This window comes from Podarcis erhardii, assembly GCF_964252035.2.
Source record: "Podarcis erhardii genome assembly, chromosome: 12".
In the NCBI taxonomy this organism is placed as follows: Eukaryota; Metazoa; Chordata; class Lepidosauria; order Squamata; family Lacertidae; genus Podarcis; species Podarcis erhardii.
In genome coordinates, this window is record NC_138513.1 from 7,245,410 (window position 1) to 7,265,529 (window position 20,120).

Consider the following 20,120-nt stretch of genomic DNA (forward strand, 5'->3'; position numbering starts at 1 on the left):
TTGTTGTGAATATAAAAGGGGGAGAGCAGAACCATATATGACTCCTTGAGTTCTTTGGTGGAAAGGTGGGATATGAACATAATAAATAAACCTGTGCCTGATTTGGAGGTGAAGGAGCACTTGAGTCGAGGGTTCTCATGCATAATACAATTGTATGCACCCCATTTTGTACACAGTTAAAAGACCTGGATCTTACTTTGCAGGCACACAGCTATAGTTACATGCTACCAGTTCAGTACGCCTTCTCCTGCATGTGTGTATTCCTGTACAAAGCTATACAGATGATATCTGCTGGCGTTAGCGCTGTAGGGTTTCCTGGGATCTCTGTCTTCTCCGAAGGGAATGGTGTGTTGTGACTTTGTACTGGGTTGTAGGTATCTGCAGGCCTGCAGCTACTCTCCCTGTTAATGATGCTCCACAAACGAGGTGGTTTGAATACCTGTGGTTTGAAAGCTCTGGGGGTGTGGCTCTGCTATCATTTAAGGTTTTTGTAACTGGATCCTTCCTCTCCGTCAAACTTTCTCTTGCTGGAGCTGTGGAGATACAAGGTGCACAATAGAATTTTCATTTTTTATATTTCCTCTTTGCATCTTTAGCTTGCTGTAACAGACGCTCTTGCATTTCAGTGCTCGGAGGTGCTTCTGTAAAGCTCAGAAAGAGATCAAAACTCTTGAGGAGGTGTTAGCTGCTGGAGATTTGGGGGTCTGTTGCATTGTGGAAGTCATTGTGGGCTTGCAAAGTAAGCATTTTAGTGTTGGTGCAGCCTTGCAAATTTATAATGTATTGCTGAAACAGTGTTTGTCGCCCTTCATCCTGACACCTACTCTTGTGTGGTGACTCTTCTTCCCCGCCTTGGGGTGCGAGTTCATTGGGAGGACATCAGTGTTTGTGACCTTGGAATGGATGGTGGGTCCATAGAGTTGGTGCCCAAAGCTAAAGGAAGCCCTAGTCCCAAGTCCAAGGAAGTTTGCTATGTATTTGTGACACCTCTGTACTGCTCATCAACCAAGTCCTCTGGTTTTATCAGAATCAGCAAAGTCAGTCTAAAAAAGTGATTGGGCACAAAGCAATCTAAAAAAAATTATAAAAGCATCCTGAAGCCCAGCATGGATTAGTCTCAATGATCTGAAATGTCCCCTCCTCAAAACTATATAATTAAAAGTTAAGGGATTTTTTAAAAAAACCAAAAAACAGATGATTAGTTGGCACTGGAAAGACCATAACAGAAGTATCGGATGAGCCTCTCTAAGAAAAATAATATGCAACTGGGGTGCCAACACTGCAAAAGGCCCTCCTCCTGGTGACCTCTCACCTTGACTCATTAGGATGGAAACCTGGAGAAGCACCTCTGCTGAAGATCTATTCTTAAGGGCCAGAGAGGGATACCTGACTGGAAGTGATCCAAGCTAGTCACAAGCTGTTGAGGGCTTTAAGGGTGCTTTGAATTGGGCTTGGAAATCAAGGGTGTGGGTTTTCCAGAAAACTGTGAATTGTAAAATTCTCCTGTGAATTTTTATCAACATTTTCAGTTTGCATTGGAAAATGTTACAATGCCCACCAGAGTGATCTGATTCAGCGTGTTCGTTCCACTCGCATTGTTTTAAAAAGCCGAACTTTTCTGAAAGTGCCCTGCTTGTCTAATTTTTTTATTTGCAGTTGGCATCTCTTCTTTGTTACAAACGAACATATAAGATGGAATTTTCCCCGTGAGATTTTTCCATCCCATATCCCTGACTGGAGCCAGTGCAGGTCACGGAGCCTGGTGTGATGTGATCATACCTGCCAGCCCCAATTATGATAACCCTGGTGCCCCACACTCTAGGCCTGTTGAAGTTTCCAGACCATTTTCAAAGGCAGCCCCATGCATATCACTGCGTTGCTGTAATAACCCCACTAGGAGGTTACCAGAATCTCATTAACCGTTGTAAGGCTATCTCTGCCCAACTAAAATTGCAGTTGGCCTGTCTGCCAAAGCTGATGAAAGTGACTGTGCTGAATCGAATAGCACCCCTAGTTGTCAAACCTCCTCCTTTGGATGGATGGAGCAGAATGCTAACCATTAAATGAGCAGATGAACCACCCACTAGTTCTGCTTCTTGAGATCAACTTGGCAAAGGCTGCACTAACAGCTCCTCTGCCTTGCCCGGGATTGAGGCTCCATTCACTGGCTGTCATTCATTCCATTTCCATGCCAAAGCTGTGGTTCAGAACACCCACTGAGTTACCTGGATTAGATGAAAAGGAGATATAGAGCTGGGTGTCACCCGCATATTGGTGACACACCAGCCCCCACCCCTCGGTGACCTCTCCCAGTGGTTTCAGGTAGGTGTTAGATAGCCCGGGGGATAAAATGGAGCCCTGTTGAACCCCATGGCATAACTGAGATAGCTCAGGGCAATAATCCCCCAGAGTAATAATTTCTTGAGTCAACCATCCAAGTGAGAGCACCATCATTGCCATGTAGGGCCACTGGGCCCCAAACCAGGCAATCACAGATACTGTGATTGATGGTATCAAAAGCCACTGAGAGGTCCAAGAGAATCAACAGGCACTTTGGTGAGATCTCTGGGAAAGATGCAGCAGGGTGAAGTATGGGGATGGTAGCTGATTACAGGGCCAGAAGGGAATAGACAGGTAGACAGGGTGATGGTGATGAATGGTGCTGCAAGAGGGTGCATGCAAAAATCCAGTAGAATGTGAAGGCAGGGGAGATGGGAAGTGAAGACAATGGAAGGCCCATGAGAGCAGTGTGTAGCAAGCACATTAGGCTCGTGAGCATGGGTAGCCAACATAGTGCTCTCCAGATATTGTTGGACTGCAACTCTTATAATTCCTGGCCATTGCTGGCTGAGGTTAATGGGAGTTGGAGTCTTTCAACATCTGGGGAGTATTCTGTTGACTAACCTTGTCCTAGAAGATGGCTTTCCAGGAGATGCCAGGGATGGAACCACCCTCGTTGCGAGAGTCTTCATCCATGGTAGTGTTGGAGGTCTTTACATTTCTTGGAGGTATCTTGAGGACAGATTGGGCATTCCAAGCCCTCCTACTGGTTTGCTGTTATGCATCATAGCTGTGGAAGAATTGCCTCTTGGAAAATACTGGTGACACGGCCTCTCCTTTGAAGACTTCTGATTTCTGAACCAATATTGTTGGTTGGTTCCTCAGTAGGCTGTCCCATGGCACCCTCTTTGTCTCTTTCCCCTGCAAAATAGTGAGTGACTGGCTGTCATGTTTATGCGATCAGTACCTTAGAGATAAGGAATTGTGTCACATTCAGTTGACAAGTTAACTGTCCCGTTTTCATCATTCAGAAAAAGCTCCCATGTGCATTGTGGCTGAGCGTTGGGGTGTCAGCCCTGGCAGGCTCTCATAAGCAAATGAGTCACTTAAAGGTCAAACTCCACCACTGAGACCGTTGCTCTGCTATCTGTCTGTCCTGTTCCTCAGGTGATGGTCTGGAGTTTGCATGTGTGCGCTTGCTGTCCAATCCATGCTGTTTATTTTTAGCGGAGGCAGCAGCAGGTGAATAGGGCTGGTGCCCTTTGTCTGGCTTCTACAGCAATCACAAGTAACATGACTCATTTAAGAGGCGCGGTGGGGTGGGGGGAGGAAGAGGAAAAAGAACCCATTGGTTCAAATTTTAGAAGAAGGGAAAAGGGCACTTAAATGTTCCTTTTCCAGCAGCTTTCAAACGCCTTCGTTCCCAGATCCGCGTTGGACAGCTGCACCATGTCTGTGAGTTAGGTTGAGAAAACTTGGAGCCAGACGAGACAAGATACTGCTCTTCTGGAAATTGCTTTGGATCAAATGCTGTCCGTACTGTAATAGGGAAGTAGGAGCACAAACCTGCCAAAGAGGTCTGCTTCTGTTTAAGCATAGTTGGTCTCTGACATGAATGTTGCAGGCTTGCACAGACAGCTTCACAGTATGAAAAGGGACCAAGTCACCTGGAGCCAGTGTCTGATGCAAAAATGCTGAGCTTTATGATGCCATCATTGGTTAGGAAAGGCGTACAGTGTGATGCCAATGCTCTGCTTCTCTGCTGCCTGCGAGGGGGGTCAAATGAAGTGGAGCGGGAGGCAAGGAAACCCTGATTGAGATTGGATGGCTTGGCTGCTTCAGCTAAGTATGTACTACTGAAGATTCCTTGGCTGGTGGTAGTTTGCATGTCCCATGTAATGTGTAGTTTGATCTTAAGTGGTTGCTGCTAAGTTGGGTCCTATTTCCTTTAGTTTCCTTTAGTTTTATTTGTGTAGCTGAAGCCATTACAAAACAAGATGCACGAAACAAAGCAAAATGTACTATTACCCAGTTAAAATTGTGATTAAAACTGGGCATTCTGTCAAATAGAAAATTGTTCCACTGAAGAATTTGACTTGTCATCCCCACAAACTTCCCTCCTTAAAAATGCTGCTCTGGTAAAGAACTTTTGGGAAATGATTTATAACGAGATGAAAAAGATGTTGAAATATACATTTTTTAAAAAACCAGAAGCATTTTTACGTGGTATTACAGGTCAGGATATTAATAGGCAGATGTCAAATTGTTTTTCTATGCAGCAACAGGGGCAAGAGTATTGTTAGCCCAGAAACAGAAGCAAGAAGAAATTATGACGAAAGAAGAATGGCAGATAAAATTAATGGACTACGCAAAATTGGATAAAATGACAGGAAGGATTCCAAACCTGTGGGACCAGAGATTTACAGAAGATTGAAAGAAGTATATGAACTATTTGAAGAGCAATTGTAATCAACAAATTACGCTAGTAGGACTACAAGAAGTTTTGTAAGGAGAAATATATGAAACGTTACAAAATAGGAAAAGAATAGAGATATTAGTTATGAGATTTAAATGTAATATATATAAAATGCTGCTCTGAAGGCAAAGCAGGTCGCCTTTTCAGAAGTGTGTCCCCTAAGAAAAGTTAATCAAGTGCTCTGTCGGTCTTTCAGCTGATTTAAATCTTTGGACAAGGCTACTCTTAGGTCCTTGTAAATAAGTAGGTCCTCAGAGAAATAAGTAGCCAGGTAAATTTTCAGGCATATTTTCCCTGCCCCCCCCCCCATGGACAAGCTCTGTCCCTATACAGAATCCAACGATGGCGTCCTTCAGCTATAGCAAAGTGCATAGGTTGGAATCGCAGAGATGTAGAAACATTTCTCCATTTAAACATTTGTCATGTTGGTTACATAGTGGGGATAAGGAGTCTGAATTGGGACTGATTATTTTGGTGTGTGTTTGCTCTTTTTTATGTAATGAAGGGTAATGAAATAATTAGTAGGGGAAGAATCATATTAATTTATTTCTCCTGTAGACTGTCTCCCTTGCAACTGGCTGCTGGTCTTCAAAGATTGCTTCAGGGTTTTGGACTGCGTGTTAAAACACATGTTGACAATTGGGCGAGAAGAATGGGCTTGTTCTTATTTTCGTCCTTCTTACCTTCTCCCCCCTCCCCTCTTGACCCTCGAATTCCTGAAAGCACTGAAATACTCAACCATTGCAGGCTGTGACTAAAAGCTCTGCAAAGAACTCGTGTAATTCATAGGAGGAGAGGTGAGAGGTCATGGATCTTGCGGGTGAGATAGGGCAGAAAAATTCCCAGGTCTTTTTCCATTTTGTAAATTTGTTAGTAACAATGAATGGATGCTAATTGGAAATATTACGCAAGCTTGGCAGTTCCAAATGGTTTTGCTTTGACAAGTAAAATAACCTGGCTGAATTGGATAACACTCTAAGGTAAGTGGTTCTCAAAGGGTGTGGTAGGAGACAGTGTTAGAAACTCAGAGTTTTTGTTTTCCAATGTATTTCTTATCAATAAAAAACTCAGTGTGGCACAAGCAATCTTTTGTTCTGAAGCTCAATGGCTTGAGAACCACGGTTCTAGAAATTACCAGTTTTGTTCTAGAAATTACCAGTTTTGCCGTTCAGAATTTTCTAGGAAACCCGCATTCCTGGGTGTTGTGTTTCTTTTCCCCTCCACTGTCTTTTTGTTATGCTCAGTTATGGAGGGAGAGAAAACCACTTTCACTCTACCCACTCACCACTTCTCACCCCCTTCCCATCCATGTCCTGTAGCTTGTACAGTATATCTAACCGCCAATAGTTTTTTTTGGGGGGGGAGGGGGATATTGGAGTTCTTGGTGAAAGGCCTTAAACCTTGCACCAGTATGCAAATGGAGCATTGGCTACCTTTAAGTTGGCAAACTGCTAATGTTGCTGCTCTGAATCACATTGATACAAAACACTATTACTAGGAAACTACTTTGTGGTTTCTCCCCTCCCCTCCTTTTTTGGGGTTAAAAAAACACTTCCTCACGCTGATTCTTTGCCTGAAAACCACCCACGAAAAACTCTTGAGTTACTCTAGTGGGCATTGTGCCATCCTGCCACCACTGTTTGCTGAATGCTATAAAGAGAGAGAGAGAGAGGAAATCCCCTTGTGAAATGTCCTTGCTTTATCTAGGGCCCAAAAGAGGAAAAAATCTATTACTCAGCACGGGTCTGATTCATTCCATTTACAAGGTATGCATTATATCTGTGTCATGATCTGGGATTAGCCTGGAGTGACTAACAGCTGCAGCGTCTCTGTGGACTTAGATCGGAGATCCTCTGCATGTGAAGACAGCAGCTGTTGGTGGAGGCAAAGATTATAGCCTGGGTTGTGTCTATTCCTTTCCCTGTATGGTTTAGTGCAGGGGGTCAGCAAACCTTTTCAGCAGGGGGCCGGTCCACTGTCCCTCAGACCTTGTGGGGGGCCGGACTATATATTTTTTGGGGGGGAGGAATGAATTCCTATGCCCCACAGATAACCCAGAAATGCATTTTAAATAAAAGGGCACATTCTACTTACTACTATTACTACTACTACTAACTACTACTAATTTATTATTTGTACCCCACCCATCTGGCTGGGTTTCCCCAGCCACTCTGGGCAGCTTCCACAAATAAATTTGCAGAATTTAAGTTTACATCACAGGTAGAATTATTATTTTGCTTTGGCACTTGAAACTTGTGAGCACAGCTCTGGATATGTAACACTGCATTTTAGTTGGGTTCAGATTTCTCCTTTGTGGTGAAGTCAGGGCTGCTTTGCTTTAAGGTTTCCAGAATCAGGGCTGAATGAAGCATTGCAAGGGAGGGAAGCAAGGTGCCTGAGCTGCTCTGGTGCCAGCCGGAATAGCCAGACCAGCTGTAGCCTGAGGTGGAACTGTCTTGCCTGGGAGTGGAGCTGGGAGGGACCTTTTTAGCTAGTGCACCACCTCAACCATATTGATGCTTTGCCTATGGAGTGCCTTGCAGTCGAGCAACAAAGGATGCCAGTTGCTGGAGCAGCAGAGACTTTCCATGCTTTATCCCCAAGAAAATTTTATGACCTGGCATTCTTTTGTTTGCTTTCTTGAAATCAAGACAGCTATTCGTGCCAATTAAAAGGACATAAAGTATTAACATTATTGTTTTTTTAATTCAGTGACTAACAATCTTCAGCTACTGACATGAGATTTGTGGCTTTATGTTGCTTAATCTTATTTGATCAAGGCTTGTTTCCTTCGGTTACTCAACGAGTAAGATTTGCTTCTTGATGTAGTGGCTTAAATACCAGATGTGTGCGTTCTGTATGCTGTATCTCTAACTGGATGATCTGTGCATATGTATTTCAGCATTCTCCATGTAGTCATTTCCCTTATTTCAATGTCCTTACAGCAAATCTCTGCTGTAAATGGACACAAGAATGTCAATTTGCACCAGCCTTCTGTTCCTCACGGTGACCGGCAAGGTGCATCTGGGAAGCCCACAACCAGGATATGAAAGCAATAACCTCCCCAGCTCCCAGTATTTAAGAGATACACTGCTTTTGAGCCAGGAGGTTTTGTTTAATCATCATGGCCAATAACTACTGTGCTCCCATGTATGTTTTTGTCTTCATTTCTCGCCACAAAGTACCTTTGTTGTTTTGTTTTTTAGGAACAGTTTGTTAAGGCTTTCCATATCAAAGAAATACAGACAACAAAAACCCGGAGCATATACACCTATACACTTGGTTACAGCAAACGTAAGACCAAAACAAGCAGACAGCAGAAAATCTCCCGCAAATATACAATACGTAAACACATGAACAAATAAACACTCCGTGAAGCAATAAAAGGAGCTGTCTTTTATGTAATTAACTAGCCAAGCATAACAAGAAGGGAAAATAATTAACTCAGCCAGCCTGTAATAATAAAGCAGTACGAGTTGATGGAGGAAGCCAATCACTCTCTTTGACCGAAAAATATTTAATAAAACTAAACCATTTCACATAAGACTTTTTCCCTCCGTGAACTCTTCCTTTCCCTCAATTGACAAGTTTTTACATAAGGGCCACCAACCAAATATGAGAATACCACTCCCGTATCAAATTTGCTGTTACTAATCTCAAATATTGTGCTACCTCTATACAGGCTGCAATTACAAAGGGAAATGATAATAAAAGTAAAGACGGAAACAAATAAACCAATAAACTCTTATCACCACATAGTTGAGAAGGTTTCCCTCCCTATATGCTAACAGAAGCCGCACTGTCTGCTGAGTGACACTGTTGGACGCAGCCCCACGTGGATGATGCTTACCAGATTGCCCCTGCCTACGTATTTCACACTCTCACAGAATTCTTCCTTGTCATACTGTTGCTGCCTTTGTATTAATGGATTTTTTGAAATGAGTTGGTGCGGTTGGCATGCATAGTCTCTACCAAGAATCGAGGCACACTCGTTCATGTTTTGTACAGCATATCAGATTGGCCGCCATGTTTGGTTGAGATTCTCACTCATCAGCTTATGTCAAAAATATAAGAAGCTGTACTCTATAGCTAAAGCTAGCGGGCTTATGCTTTCAAGTCCAAGATTCCATTGTAATTGCTTACATTTATATGCTGTCTCCCTTTTACCATGGAACCAAATACGACATGGGGTTCCCAGGTAGTCACTCAACAAGGTGCTGGCAAAACACAGGCTTGCTTAGCTTTAATGTGGCCATTGTTTCATGTTCCTTTAGAGTTTAGACTGTACCCTTAGACTGACCTAGAACCTAAGGAGAACCCTGCTAGACCAGTCTAGAGGCTGATCTAGTCCAATATCCTGTCCTTACAGTGGCCTATGGGATGCCCATGAGCTAAATACACATTTTTTAGCCTTCAAGGTGCCACAGGGCCTTGCTTTTGGCCAAAATGCAATGATACTCTTGTTGCTCACACCCACAAAATGATCTTTTTTGCCCCAGTTGTCCTGTCCCACTTTTGTATAGAGCATTGTGTGAAAACCCAACGTACGTGAGCCTGAACAGCAGATTGATATCTGGGAATCATCCTGGGCCTGCGCATGGTGGATTTTGTGTGTCCTATTGATACATTAAGCCTGTAGCATCGTGGTGGAGCAGCATGTTGGGTAGTTGGGAAGCAGAGGGAGGGTACATAAGTCTTAGGCATGTGGAGAAGGGAGGTGGGTATGTTTAGCTTGGAGAAGAGAAGACTGAAAGGTGATATCGTAGCCACCTTCAAATGTCTAAAGGGCTGTCACATAGGAAATGGAGCAAGTTTGTTTTCTGCTGCTCCAGAGGTAGGACCTGAAGCAATGGATTCAAATTACAAGAAAGGGAGTTCCAACTACAGTGGTACCTTGGCTCTCAAACGCCTTGGTACTCAAAACAAGTTGGAACCCAAACACTGCAAACCTGGAAGTAAGTGTTCCAGTTTGTGAACGTTTTTTGGAAGCTGAACATGCTCCGTTTTGAGTGTTACACTTCCAGTTTGAGTGCCACACTACCGTTTTGGGTGTCACACTGAGGTCTGTCTATTTTTTCCATTTATTTTGCGTTTTTGTGGCTCTTTTGTTTTTGTGACTGTGTGGAACCCAGTGCAGCTACTGATTGATTGATTGATTGATTGTGTGACTGCAGTACATTGTTTATTGCTTTCATTTTATGGACCAGTGGTCTTGTTAGATAGTAAAATTCATGTTAAGTTGCTGTTTTAGGGGTTGTTTTTAAAAGTCTGTAATGGATTAATCCATTTTGCATTACTTTCTATGGGAAAGCATGCCTTGGTTTTGGAACGCTTTGGTTTTGGAATGGACTTCAGGAACGGATTAAATTTGAGAATTAGGGTACCACTGTACAGAACTTTCTGACGGTAGGAGCTGCTCGACGGTGGAACAGACTTCCTCAGATGGCCATGGGCCCTCCTTCCTTGGAGGTGTCTAAGAAGAGGTTTGATTGCCATCTGTCAGGGATTATTTAGCTGTGATTCCTGCATTGGAGGGGGATGGATCTTTGGGTCTCTTCTGACTCTACAATTCTGTTATTCTATTATTCATTTTCTCTTGCTGTGGGGGAGCCATCGGGTAAGAGCATCATTTGAATCAGGCCTAAATTGCTGCAGACTAGCACAGCTATCTCTCTGGAATTCAAGGAGCAATTGGTAGATGTGAAGAGGAAATGGTTCAGCTCTCTGATCAATTAATCAAATTGAGGCTATTGCACAAGGGAATACAGAGAAGAACTTCATTGACTGATACTTCAGAAACCTGCACATTAGAGGCGGGAGTTAGTGAGTAAGCTTGAACTAATATATTACCCCTTTTCTTCTGCTTGTTCTTATTTGATGTAAAGTGAAATCTATATTAATATATTTAATATCTGCTATGCAGTGTAAGGGTTTGCAACCTTTGGAGACTTGTGGAGACAATTCTATGAGCAGAATTGCCTTCCTTCCATGCAAGTCTTTGCTTATATGTTTCTATATGCAATACGTTGTCCATTCAGGAAATACGGTAGTTATTATATCTGATGGGTTTATTTAATCTCCCCCTTCGTTAACCTGCTAGGTTATTAATACTTCAACTGGTGGTTTAATGACCAAAATCATTAGGTGTAATTGCATTTTTTTTTAAAAAAAAATGTTATCAAGCATGTTGTTTTGTTTTTCAAAAAAACAAAATAGGATGGAAGCAAGGTACTACTAGGGAGGCAGTGCTGAGAAAAGTTTGGAGTTTGAAAAGAAGACAAGTAAAGCAGGGGACATGATAGAGGTGTAAAAAATGATTCACGGGTGTAGAGAAAGCAGATAGGGTATAATTTCCCTCTTCCTCTTATAATACTAGAACTCAGGGCATTCAGCGAAGTTGAATCTAACAGAGCTGCTCTTATTTTCCTACAGCAATGTATTTGACTAGTCGGAAGAACCGGGAAAACTAGCATTGTTTGGAAGAGAAGAATCGCTAATGAAAAAAATAACAGGATTGATGTATAACAGCTGAATCTAGTAAAGGAAATTAGGCGCTAGAACTCTTGCATCATATTTTGAAATACTTGTATACTAAACCCAAACATTTTGCAGCTTGTGACAGGCCAGGAAAATTATTAGCTCATATGCTGGCAAATTGCTTTTGGAAAGAGTCGGTTCCCCCCGTCAAGAAAAGTACATAATGCACTGGCTATGAGCAATAAAGAAAACTGCGGAATATATGCTGGCATATTAATAACACCCCACAAAGGTGCCATTAGAATAGCCATATTGTTTCATAAGCTTTTTATTCTGCTTTTCACATGGACCTTACAAAGAGTTTTATTGATGGTCATTGTTACAAGAATGTCAAATAGAAAAGACAAATGTTTTTGTTTTTAAACGAAGCCGGTATCTGTTTCTTCTATTCCCTCAGGGCAAAGAGAGCTCTTCAAAAGCTTCTGTGGTGGAAATTGGGGAAGGCAGGAGCCACTCTTGGGAGCTGGACGATGGCAGCTCACCAGGAGGCTTCTGCTTTTTCTCTGTTCTCCTCAGGGCGAGGTGATTTCTATTTTAAAAAGCAGCCATATTAACAGTTTCTTAGGCTGCCTACACACCATACATTTAAGGCACAGTTAAAGCGCACCCCCCTCAAATAACCCCCAAAGAACTGTAGTTTAGGGGGTGCTGGGAATTATAGATCTGAGGGGTTCCCAAGATCCTTTGAGGAGGACTGTAAAGACATGTGTCGTGTTTACACATCTTAAATAACATGGCTTAAATAACCCATAATTAAGAGTGGACTGTTGAAGAGCTTATGGAATCAACTCAGCAAAAATAAAACAATATGTTTATTAAAAATACTTCAAGGCTTCTGGCCCTGATGGTTTTAAACTATGGTTACCATGAAGTGTGTGTTTGATATTTTGAAGTGGGTGAGCATAGTAGGAAATACGAAGGGAAACTTCTAGAAGAGAGCCTTCCTCAACATGGCACCGTTTGGACATTGTTGGACTCCAACCTCACTCAGTCCCAGCCAGCATGGGAATTATAGTTCGACAACATCTGAAGGGTGCCAGGTTGGGAAAAGCTGGCCTAGAATCATGGACAGGAATTTGAGTAATACCGACAGTGAACCTAGAGAAAGAGAGAGGTCATGTGGCGTTTTATTGTCCTTTCTCTGAAATCATGGCTATAAAATGGTGGCAGCCATCTTGGATGGGGCGGAAGGGCCTTCAGCCCGAGAGATGAAATTTCCGCCCTTTCAAAAATTAAGGGCAGAGGGCTAAATGAGGATTGTAGAGAAGCGGGGAGTGAGTTGAGGGCCAGTCCTGGAAAACATTTACAGAGAAGCATTTTCTCTTCTGCGCATATGGAAAGCAACTCATTGAGAGAACGAAGGGTTGAGAAATCTCTTCAGGAATTCCTTCCCGCCCCCAACACAAATCAGTGTGCGATTCTTCCAGTCACATACTGTTAAGAAATAACGCGACGCATATTATTTCTTAACAGTGTGGCACAATGACACATATATTGTGACAAGACAGAGGGAGAGATTTGTGTCACTGTCAGCTGAAATATGGAAACTTTACAAGAGGCTTGCAGTTCTGGGGACCAAAGTTGAGGAGAAATTGACATAAAATAACACCCCAGTGTTGTTTGACTCATTGAAAAGTCCACACAGTGTGTAATACCATTAGTGATAATTGTTGCTTTTATCCTACATCTAAGGAAAAGTATGAGATATTGGAGAGCCTTGGCAAAATGGCGCAAATCTGATTAACCTGCTCTTGTATCTTCAGAATGACATAAAACTTGAAATCCCTGAAGGATATGCTGGGTTTCTGTGGCATTTAGAAACACAATAAGCAGAGTCCTAGTATGTTAACATAGAATCTGTATGAGGTCCGTCATTAAAAAATGAAAACTTCTTAATTTCAGTTGAAAGATACTTTCTCGGTGATACGTCTTGATACGTTGCCATGGTCAAAAATGATGAAATGGTTACGGACTTCAAACCAGTTTTGGACGATATATCACCCAGCCCTATTGGATATATGTAGCCACAGTACAAGTATGTGGAAGGAGGTCTTTCACAAACTTATTTGGGAATTAGCTTTATCTCATGGTTTGCCCTGCAGTTGCAGGTTTATGATTTTATAAGGTAACCCTCCGAAAAAGTAGATTGAATGACTCCCAGCTGCTTAAATCTGTTTATTGAAAAGAGACGTTGGCTCTTAAACCATTGCTTTCGACTAACCCCTCTGCCCACCTGCTACGCTGCAAGGAACAGCATTTATTGCTTTAATAGCATTTTCTAGAAGGCAAAAAGAGTCTTTATTATTTTTCTCTCTTAGCCCAATGAGATGTGGTCACAAGTTCCTGTTTTACTAATCTCTATCCAGAGGTGTTCATCCAGTCCTGACCACTACAAATGTAGTTTTACTCTGGTGCAGGTTTGTCAGCCCTTTGCCTGGACAGCTCTTGGCAATTGAGAAGTGTCTTCAAGTAACACAGTTTTGAAAACTGCTGGGGTAGTGGCCCACTAGCCAATTAAAATATTATTTATAACTGGCCACTAATATTTGGAGAAGGGGCAGTTCAGAGGCAAAGGAGGAATGGGGATCCCACTTTGACTACAGCAGTTCCTGTTTAATAATAAAAATAATAAAAAAGCATTGAGCCACAGTAAGATGAGAAGTGGATACAGTGATCGTAGCGTTTATTATGGCATCTTCCATCAAGACAGCTGCAGGCGATTAAGGAGGAATGGTGTACCATTCTGATCTGGTCGCTGTGTGCTGGAAATGGGACTGCAGAATTGCTTTCCCTCCATCCCAGGGAATTAACGCTGAATAGTTTGGGTGCCCTTTAAATTGGCCCAGGAGGGAGCCTGGCCGAAGGGAAAGGAAGGAATATAATTGCTCGTTTTCAAATGGCAAATCTAATTTGAACATGTTAATAGTGCTGCGAGTAAATAAACACACGTGGCAAAAGGCATACGGCTCTTGTCACTCTCTCACTCGCTGCTTTCCAGAGCTGTCAGTAGCAAGGGGGCACATGTAGAGGGTTATGTTGTGGTGTGTGTGTGTGTGTGTGTGTGTGTGTGTGTATATATATATACCTAGGTCATCTCTCAGATACTAGAGTTCTTAAAAGGCATGGATAAAAACAGCTTTAAAGCCAGTGCAACCACTCTCAGTCCTGTGTCCAGAATAAAAATGAGCAAAATAACTGAATAGTTTTCAAGACCTGAGGTTGTGCAAATGATATAAGGCGGGCTGAAAGTGTTTTGGGGTGGAGAGGGGAATACAGCAGCAGAAAGTTCAAGAGGGAGAGAAATATTTTGATGGTTGGGATGAGAAACATGCAGGACTGTTGCTAGGGGTTTTCTGACTTAAGTTTCTGGACTTTGTGTTTGCTTCAGTCCTGAGAGCTAGAAACCCCACTCAGGTTCTGAGGACGCCAAATCCTATGATAGTTTGCATTGGGAGATTTGCGCATTGCATTGCCTCAGTGTTGGTCTCCTTTGCTAAAGTGGTGACCATCTGGGAAGTTTATAAAAGTCAGGACTGGTTAGCTTCAGCAGCAAAACTGTTGTCAAGTCAGCTTGGCCTTGTAAAGGGTGAGAGAGAAGACTTTGGGAAGCTTTGCCTCCCCTTTCAAAAAACTGTGTCGCTTGCCTCACAACAGCTTCCTCATTGTCTCCTCATTGTAACCTTTCACTCTTCTTGCTATTAGCTATGTGGTTTTGGTATGCTGTGTCTGTAGTCATACCTTCAAACTTGTTCTGCCTCTCTTGAGGAATGTTACAATTTAAATTCCATAGCAGCTCAGCCATCCCAGGAATTGCAGCTATGCCTTTATTAACGTTTTTCTTAAGGCAGCCAGCCTTAAGTTTGGTCTGGAAAATCCATGGTGTGCCACAGTCGTTGCCAAAGTGAGAATTCACATGTGTGTCTTATTGCATTATTATTTTTTTAATACTTTGGAGAAGGTCACCCCTAGCAAGTCTCCTTGTTTGCTCTGCAACCTAATAGTTGGGGGGCGGGTAAGAATGGATGTAGTGGGGAGCAAGTGAGATATGGAGCCTTGCATTTAAATCAGGCATGGGCAAACTCAGCCCTCCAGGTGTTTTGGGACTACAACTCCCATCATCCCTAGCTAACAGGACCAGTGGTCAGGGGTGCTGGGAACTGTAGTCCCAAAACATCTGGAGGGCCGAGTTTGCCCATGCCTGATTTAAATTCTGGCCTGGTAGCCATAGCTGAAAAAGCAATTGCATGCTGACATTTGAGCTGGCCACTGGAGAAGAAATGGAGGCCCATCAGAGAAGTGCAACTGGCTTCTGCAAGAGGGGTGGAGTTACTGGCAGGCTAGTAATTTATCTTTTTTTTAATCTTTTATTTTTAAGCAGGACTATGGGGTTCCTGTAAGTTTGTGGGCAGAATATGCAATTTGAATATGCCAACAGTGTTCAAAAGCAGCACTATTTGTGGATGTATTTAAACAAAGAGAACCAGTGTGGTTTATTGGCTAAGAGTGTTGGACCAAGACCTGGAAGGGCAGGGTTCTAATTCCCACTCTGTCATGAAGACCTCAGCCTGACCTACCTCACAGGGTTGTTGTGAGGATAAATTGCAGGGAGGGAGAAGCACACGCACCACCTTCAGCTCCTTGGAAGAAAGAAGGGCCCATAAATGTAATAAATTAATAGAATTCAAAAATGTAGTTGTCAATATTTCAGACCTCTCCTCGCAAAAAGATGCTACTTCGGCAGCATCCTTAGCAGCAGCTTCCTAACTTTGTATTTTTCTGTGTTTTCTCTGCCAGGCAGTGGAGCAACAGCTGTGGTGCAAGCAGCCTATTGTAGTCCGAAGAAAGAAAAGGTGGCGATCAAGCGGATCAACCTTGAGAAATGCCAGACCAGCATGGATGAGCTTCTGGTACAAAAATCCCATCCATCTTCTTCCACAATTCATTTTAGGCTCTATAAATCACCGTTGCTCTGTGTTGGCGGAGGAGTGTCCCCCCCCTGTGCAGGCAATTTGTTAGACTCTCTGTGACTGTGCTGGGTTTTTGTGGGGGTTTTATGTTTTTGTTTTAAGGAAAAAGTTGAAGACCTCATGACTGTAAGCAACATTTGAAAAAGTGTTAAAATCTTGTGGTTGCTGTCTCTCTCTCTGTGTGTAGGTTTCCTGGATTTGTGGGTAGGATTTCACCCTTGGATTGCATAGGAGAAAGCTGTACAATTGTGGGAAACAAAAAGATGGAGGGGGGGGACACGACTTGATCAGTGGTAGGAAACCATTTTCACGTTGAGGGCCGCTTTCCATCATGAGCAGCCTTGTATTGGCTGTGTGGCATGGGGGTGTGTGGCCAGAGGCAAACACTAGCATGGCCTCAGCCCAGTATACCTGAAGGAGCGTCTCCACCCCCATCATTTTGCCCAGACACTGAGGGCCAGCGCCGAGGGCCTTCTGGCGGTTCCCTCGCTGCGAGAGGCCAAGTTACAGGGAACCAGACAGAGGGCCTTCTCAGTAGTGGCGCCCGCCCTGTGAAACGCCCTCCCACCAGATGTCAAAGAGAAAAATAACTACCAAACTTTTAGAAGACATCTAAAGGCAGCCCTGTTTAGGGAAGCTTTTAAAGTTTAATAGACTATTGCATTTTAATATTCTCTTGGAAGCCACCCAGAGTGGCTGGGGAAACCCAGCCAGATGGACGGCGTATAAATAAATAAATTATTATTATTATTATTATTATTATTATTATTATTATTAATATTATTATGACAGTGGATGTGGTTCTTACATCCAAACTAGGGCTGGGCGATACCAGGTTTTCAGCATCACAATATAGGCATACCTTGGTTCTCGAACATAATCTGTTCCGGAAGTCCATTCGACTTCCGAAACGTTTGAAAACCAAGGCATGGCTTCTGATTGGCGCAGGCAACCCGGAAACGAGCCGACAGCCACATTGGAAGTTTGGCTTCTGAAAAACGTTCGAAAACTGAAACACTTCCGGGTTTTCGGCGTTCGGGAGCCAAAATGTATGAGTACCAAGGCCTTTGAGAACCATGGTACGACTGTATATCACCAGCTAAACATCCCATTATACTGATATATCATGAAGTCTAAAATAAAGATGGAATTATATAGAGGCGAACAGGAGCGCTGGGCGATATCTGGTTTTCAACATTGTGATATATCACCAGCTAAACATTACAATATACTGATCTTTCACAATGTCTGAAATAAGGATGGAGCTATGTAGAGCCATTGGCCGGCTTCACAGTTTTCCCTGCATCATGATTTTTGCATAGCGCACACACGCAAACCATGATTTGCCATATATTTACCGGACAAAAAATTATGAAACTGCTATGTTGCCCAGCCTTAATCCTAGCCACGGAAAAGGGTTCTGTGCCCCTACCCCATCTTAGCAAGTAAGGAATATTATCATAATTCAAGGGACGCGGGTGGCACTGTGGGTTAAACCACAGAGCCTAGGACTTGCCGATCAGAAGGTCGGAGGTTCGAATCCCCGTGATGGGGTGAGCTCCCGTTGCTCTGTCCCTGCTCCTGCCAACCTAGCAGTTCGAAAGCACATCAAAGTGCAAGTAGATAAATAGGTACCGCTCCGGCGGGAAGGTAAATGGCATTTCTGTGCGCTGCTTTGGTTTGCCAGAAGCGGCTTAGTCCTGCTGGCCACATGACCTGGAAGCTGTACGCTGGCTTCCTTGGCCAATAAAGCGAGACGAGCGCTGCAACCCCAGAGTCGGTCACGACTGGACCTAATGGTCAGGGGTCCCCATTACCCTTTAAGGACACATTGCTGCCAGGAAAAAGCACTTGAGAGTGTGGAACAGGGCCTGTGAAAGGTTGCAAGACCAAATGGAGGGGCCTGGAGGAACACATTCCTTCCCCCAGACTGTGAAGTGTTTCCTGCACTGCCTCTCAGGGAGTGAGACCACTCAGTTTTGTGGGCTTTAGTTCCACTGCAACTGTGAAGTAAGTTGTTACGGGTCAGATCTGGTTCAGGTGTATACAGGTTTGGGAAGTGATTCGATCCCTTAAAGATGAATTACATTTGCGGTGCCTGTAAAGGGGGGGGGGCACAATGCCACCGGTTGAGAGGCTGCCGAGAGCAGCTTGCCCAGAGCCACGCCGCCCCCACCCAGCCGCCCAAAACCTAGAGATCGAGCCTGTCTGTCTGAATGCCTTTTGCATCCGTTGTACCATTCGGCTCCATCCCCTCCTCTTTAGTCCCTTCCTGCTAAAGTAGTCACACATACTGTTGGAACTTGGGCACTTGCCAGCTCAGGGCTCAAAGAACCATTCAGAAAGCTCTGCAGCAGAAAACACAGATAAAACTCCTAATTAAATAATTTAATCTCCAGCTGACCCAGTCCTCCATAACAGCCCCCTATTTCATTGGCTAATGAATGGGGCAGCAATGAATTGCTTCATTTTCTTCTCAAGAGGTCCCAATTAGGTGACCTGATGGGCAGTCGCGCTTTGTTTACCGGGCTTTTCGTTGGGGGAAGGAGCCCCGTGCTTTTCTTCCCCTAGTGACTTAAACATAACAAACAAAGTTTTAATATTGCATCCGAGCTGCACCCTGTCAGGATCAGGAAGATGGGAATTTTCCACCTTCAATAGTTTCTTGGGTCTCTTCTCTCAGCCAGCAAGTCCTCCTTCTGATAATAGATGATGGTGGTGAAATAATCAAGACAAATGCAGATTTTAAAAAAGATCTCTCCAGTTTTCTTTCTCCAGCAGTGGCTGGATAGATGCCTCCAAGAAATCCAGATCTGGCAATCGTGATGGTGCAGAATGGTTGTTGTAGGACTTAGTTTGAGCTGGGGCTAAGCTTGATCTCCAGCACATGTGAATGAAAATTGGTGCCACCATCTTGAGCATGTGCAGAGTATTTTTATTGTTGAGCAAAGGGCAGCTATGATGTATTTGGCAAAGAATGGACAAAGTTTCCACACTACTACTTAACTGCTCCTGCTTTTTAGTATTCCCATTTAACAGCCTTCCCCAAAGCCACTTGGTTTGCTGTGAGTGTATTTAAACATATATCTTCTAAACACACCGCTCTTGCCAGCTGGGCCAGAGAAACTGCCCATCATGATGGAATGGTTAATTAGCCTCCAGTGTTGTGGGTTTTCCAGGAAACTTTCCTTATTATATTAGCGTAATTTGCATTGGAAATTTTGAGTTTTAATTAAAAACAACAACAACATTCTGATGCCCTGTGTTTAGTAAACAATGCTTAAAACTTTGAAACTGCCTAGCTTACCTAATTTTTACTTGCAGCTGACATCCTTTCATAATTATTAATGAATTTATGGAGTGGAACATTTTCCATGGGAAAATAAAGTGCTGGAAAATTTTCCACTGCAGCATTTAATTGCCTGGTTACACTGATTAAAAATAGTTTGCTTGGAAATGTTTGCATAATTGATTGAGCAATGGATCTTAAAGTTTTTAAAAAACACACACACAGGTACTACTTAACTACTACAGGTGGTCAGTGCTCTTGATTAAACACACGAGCAGGAATGATTCTTCTAACGTTGTGCGGACTTCAATTTAACTCGTGTGCAGATTTAAGCAGGTGACTCACTTCGTCACCCAAGGTTTCTTTAATCAAGTGACTGCCCTAATGCATTCTAAAGACTTTTTTTTAGAAATCATTGCCTTGAAGAAACACCAACTTAATAGAGCAATCCAGTTAACTCTGGAGAGAGAGAGAGATGAATTGAGAGGGGTCAAATTGGTGCCTCTTCCACAGCCCAGCCATTCTTGCGCACTCTGAGTGCTGCTTTCCTTGCTTATTCTGCTGATCGAGG

At 43.2% G+C, this 20,120-nt stretch overlaps 1 protein-coding gene across 4 annotated transcripts in view; it reads left to right on the forward strand.

Annotated features, from left to right (window-relative positions):
- Window positions 1-20,120, forward strand: part of OXSR1 (oxidative stress responsive kinase 1) — an 80,317-nt gene that overhangs the window by 1,684 nt on the left and 58,513 nt on the right. The window contains exons 1-2 of one of the 4 annotated variants that reach the window (XM_081834392.1): window positions 11,702-11,815; window positions 16,088-16,200. In XM_081834392.1, coding sequence (XP_081690518.1) covers window positions 11,764-11,815; window positions 16,088-16,200 — 165 coding nt within the window. In that variant the 5' untranslated portion in view covers window positions 11,702-11,763. Of the gene's footprint in view, window positions 1-11,701; window positions 11,816-12,224; window positions 12,408-13,205; window positions 13,329-16,087; window positions 16,201-20,120 lie in introns of those variants that run through there. The other 3 variants (XM_081834395.1, XM_081834393.1, XM_081834394.1) reach the window with 3 other exon arrangements.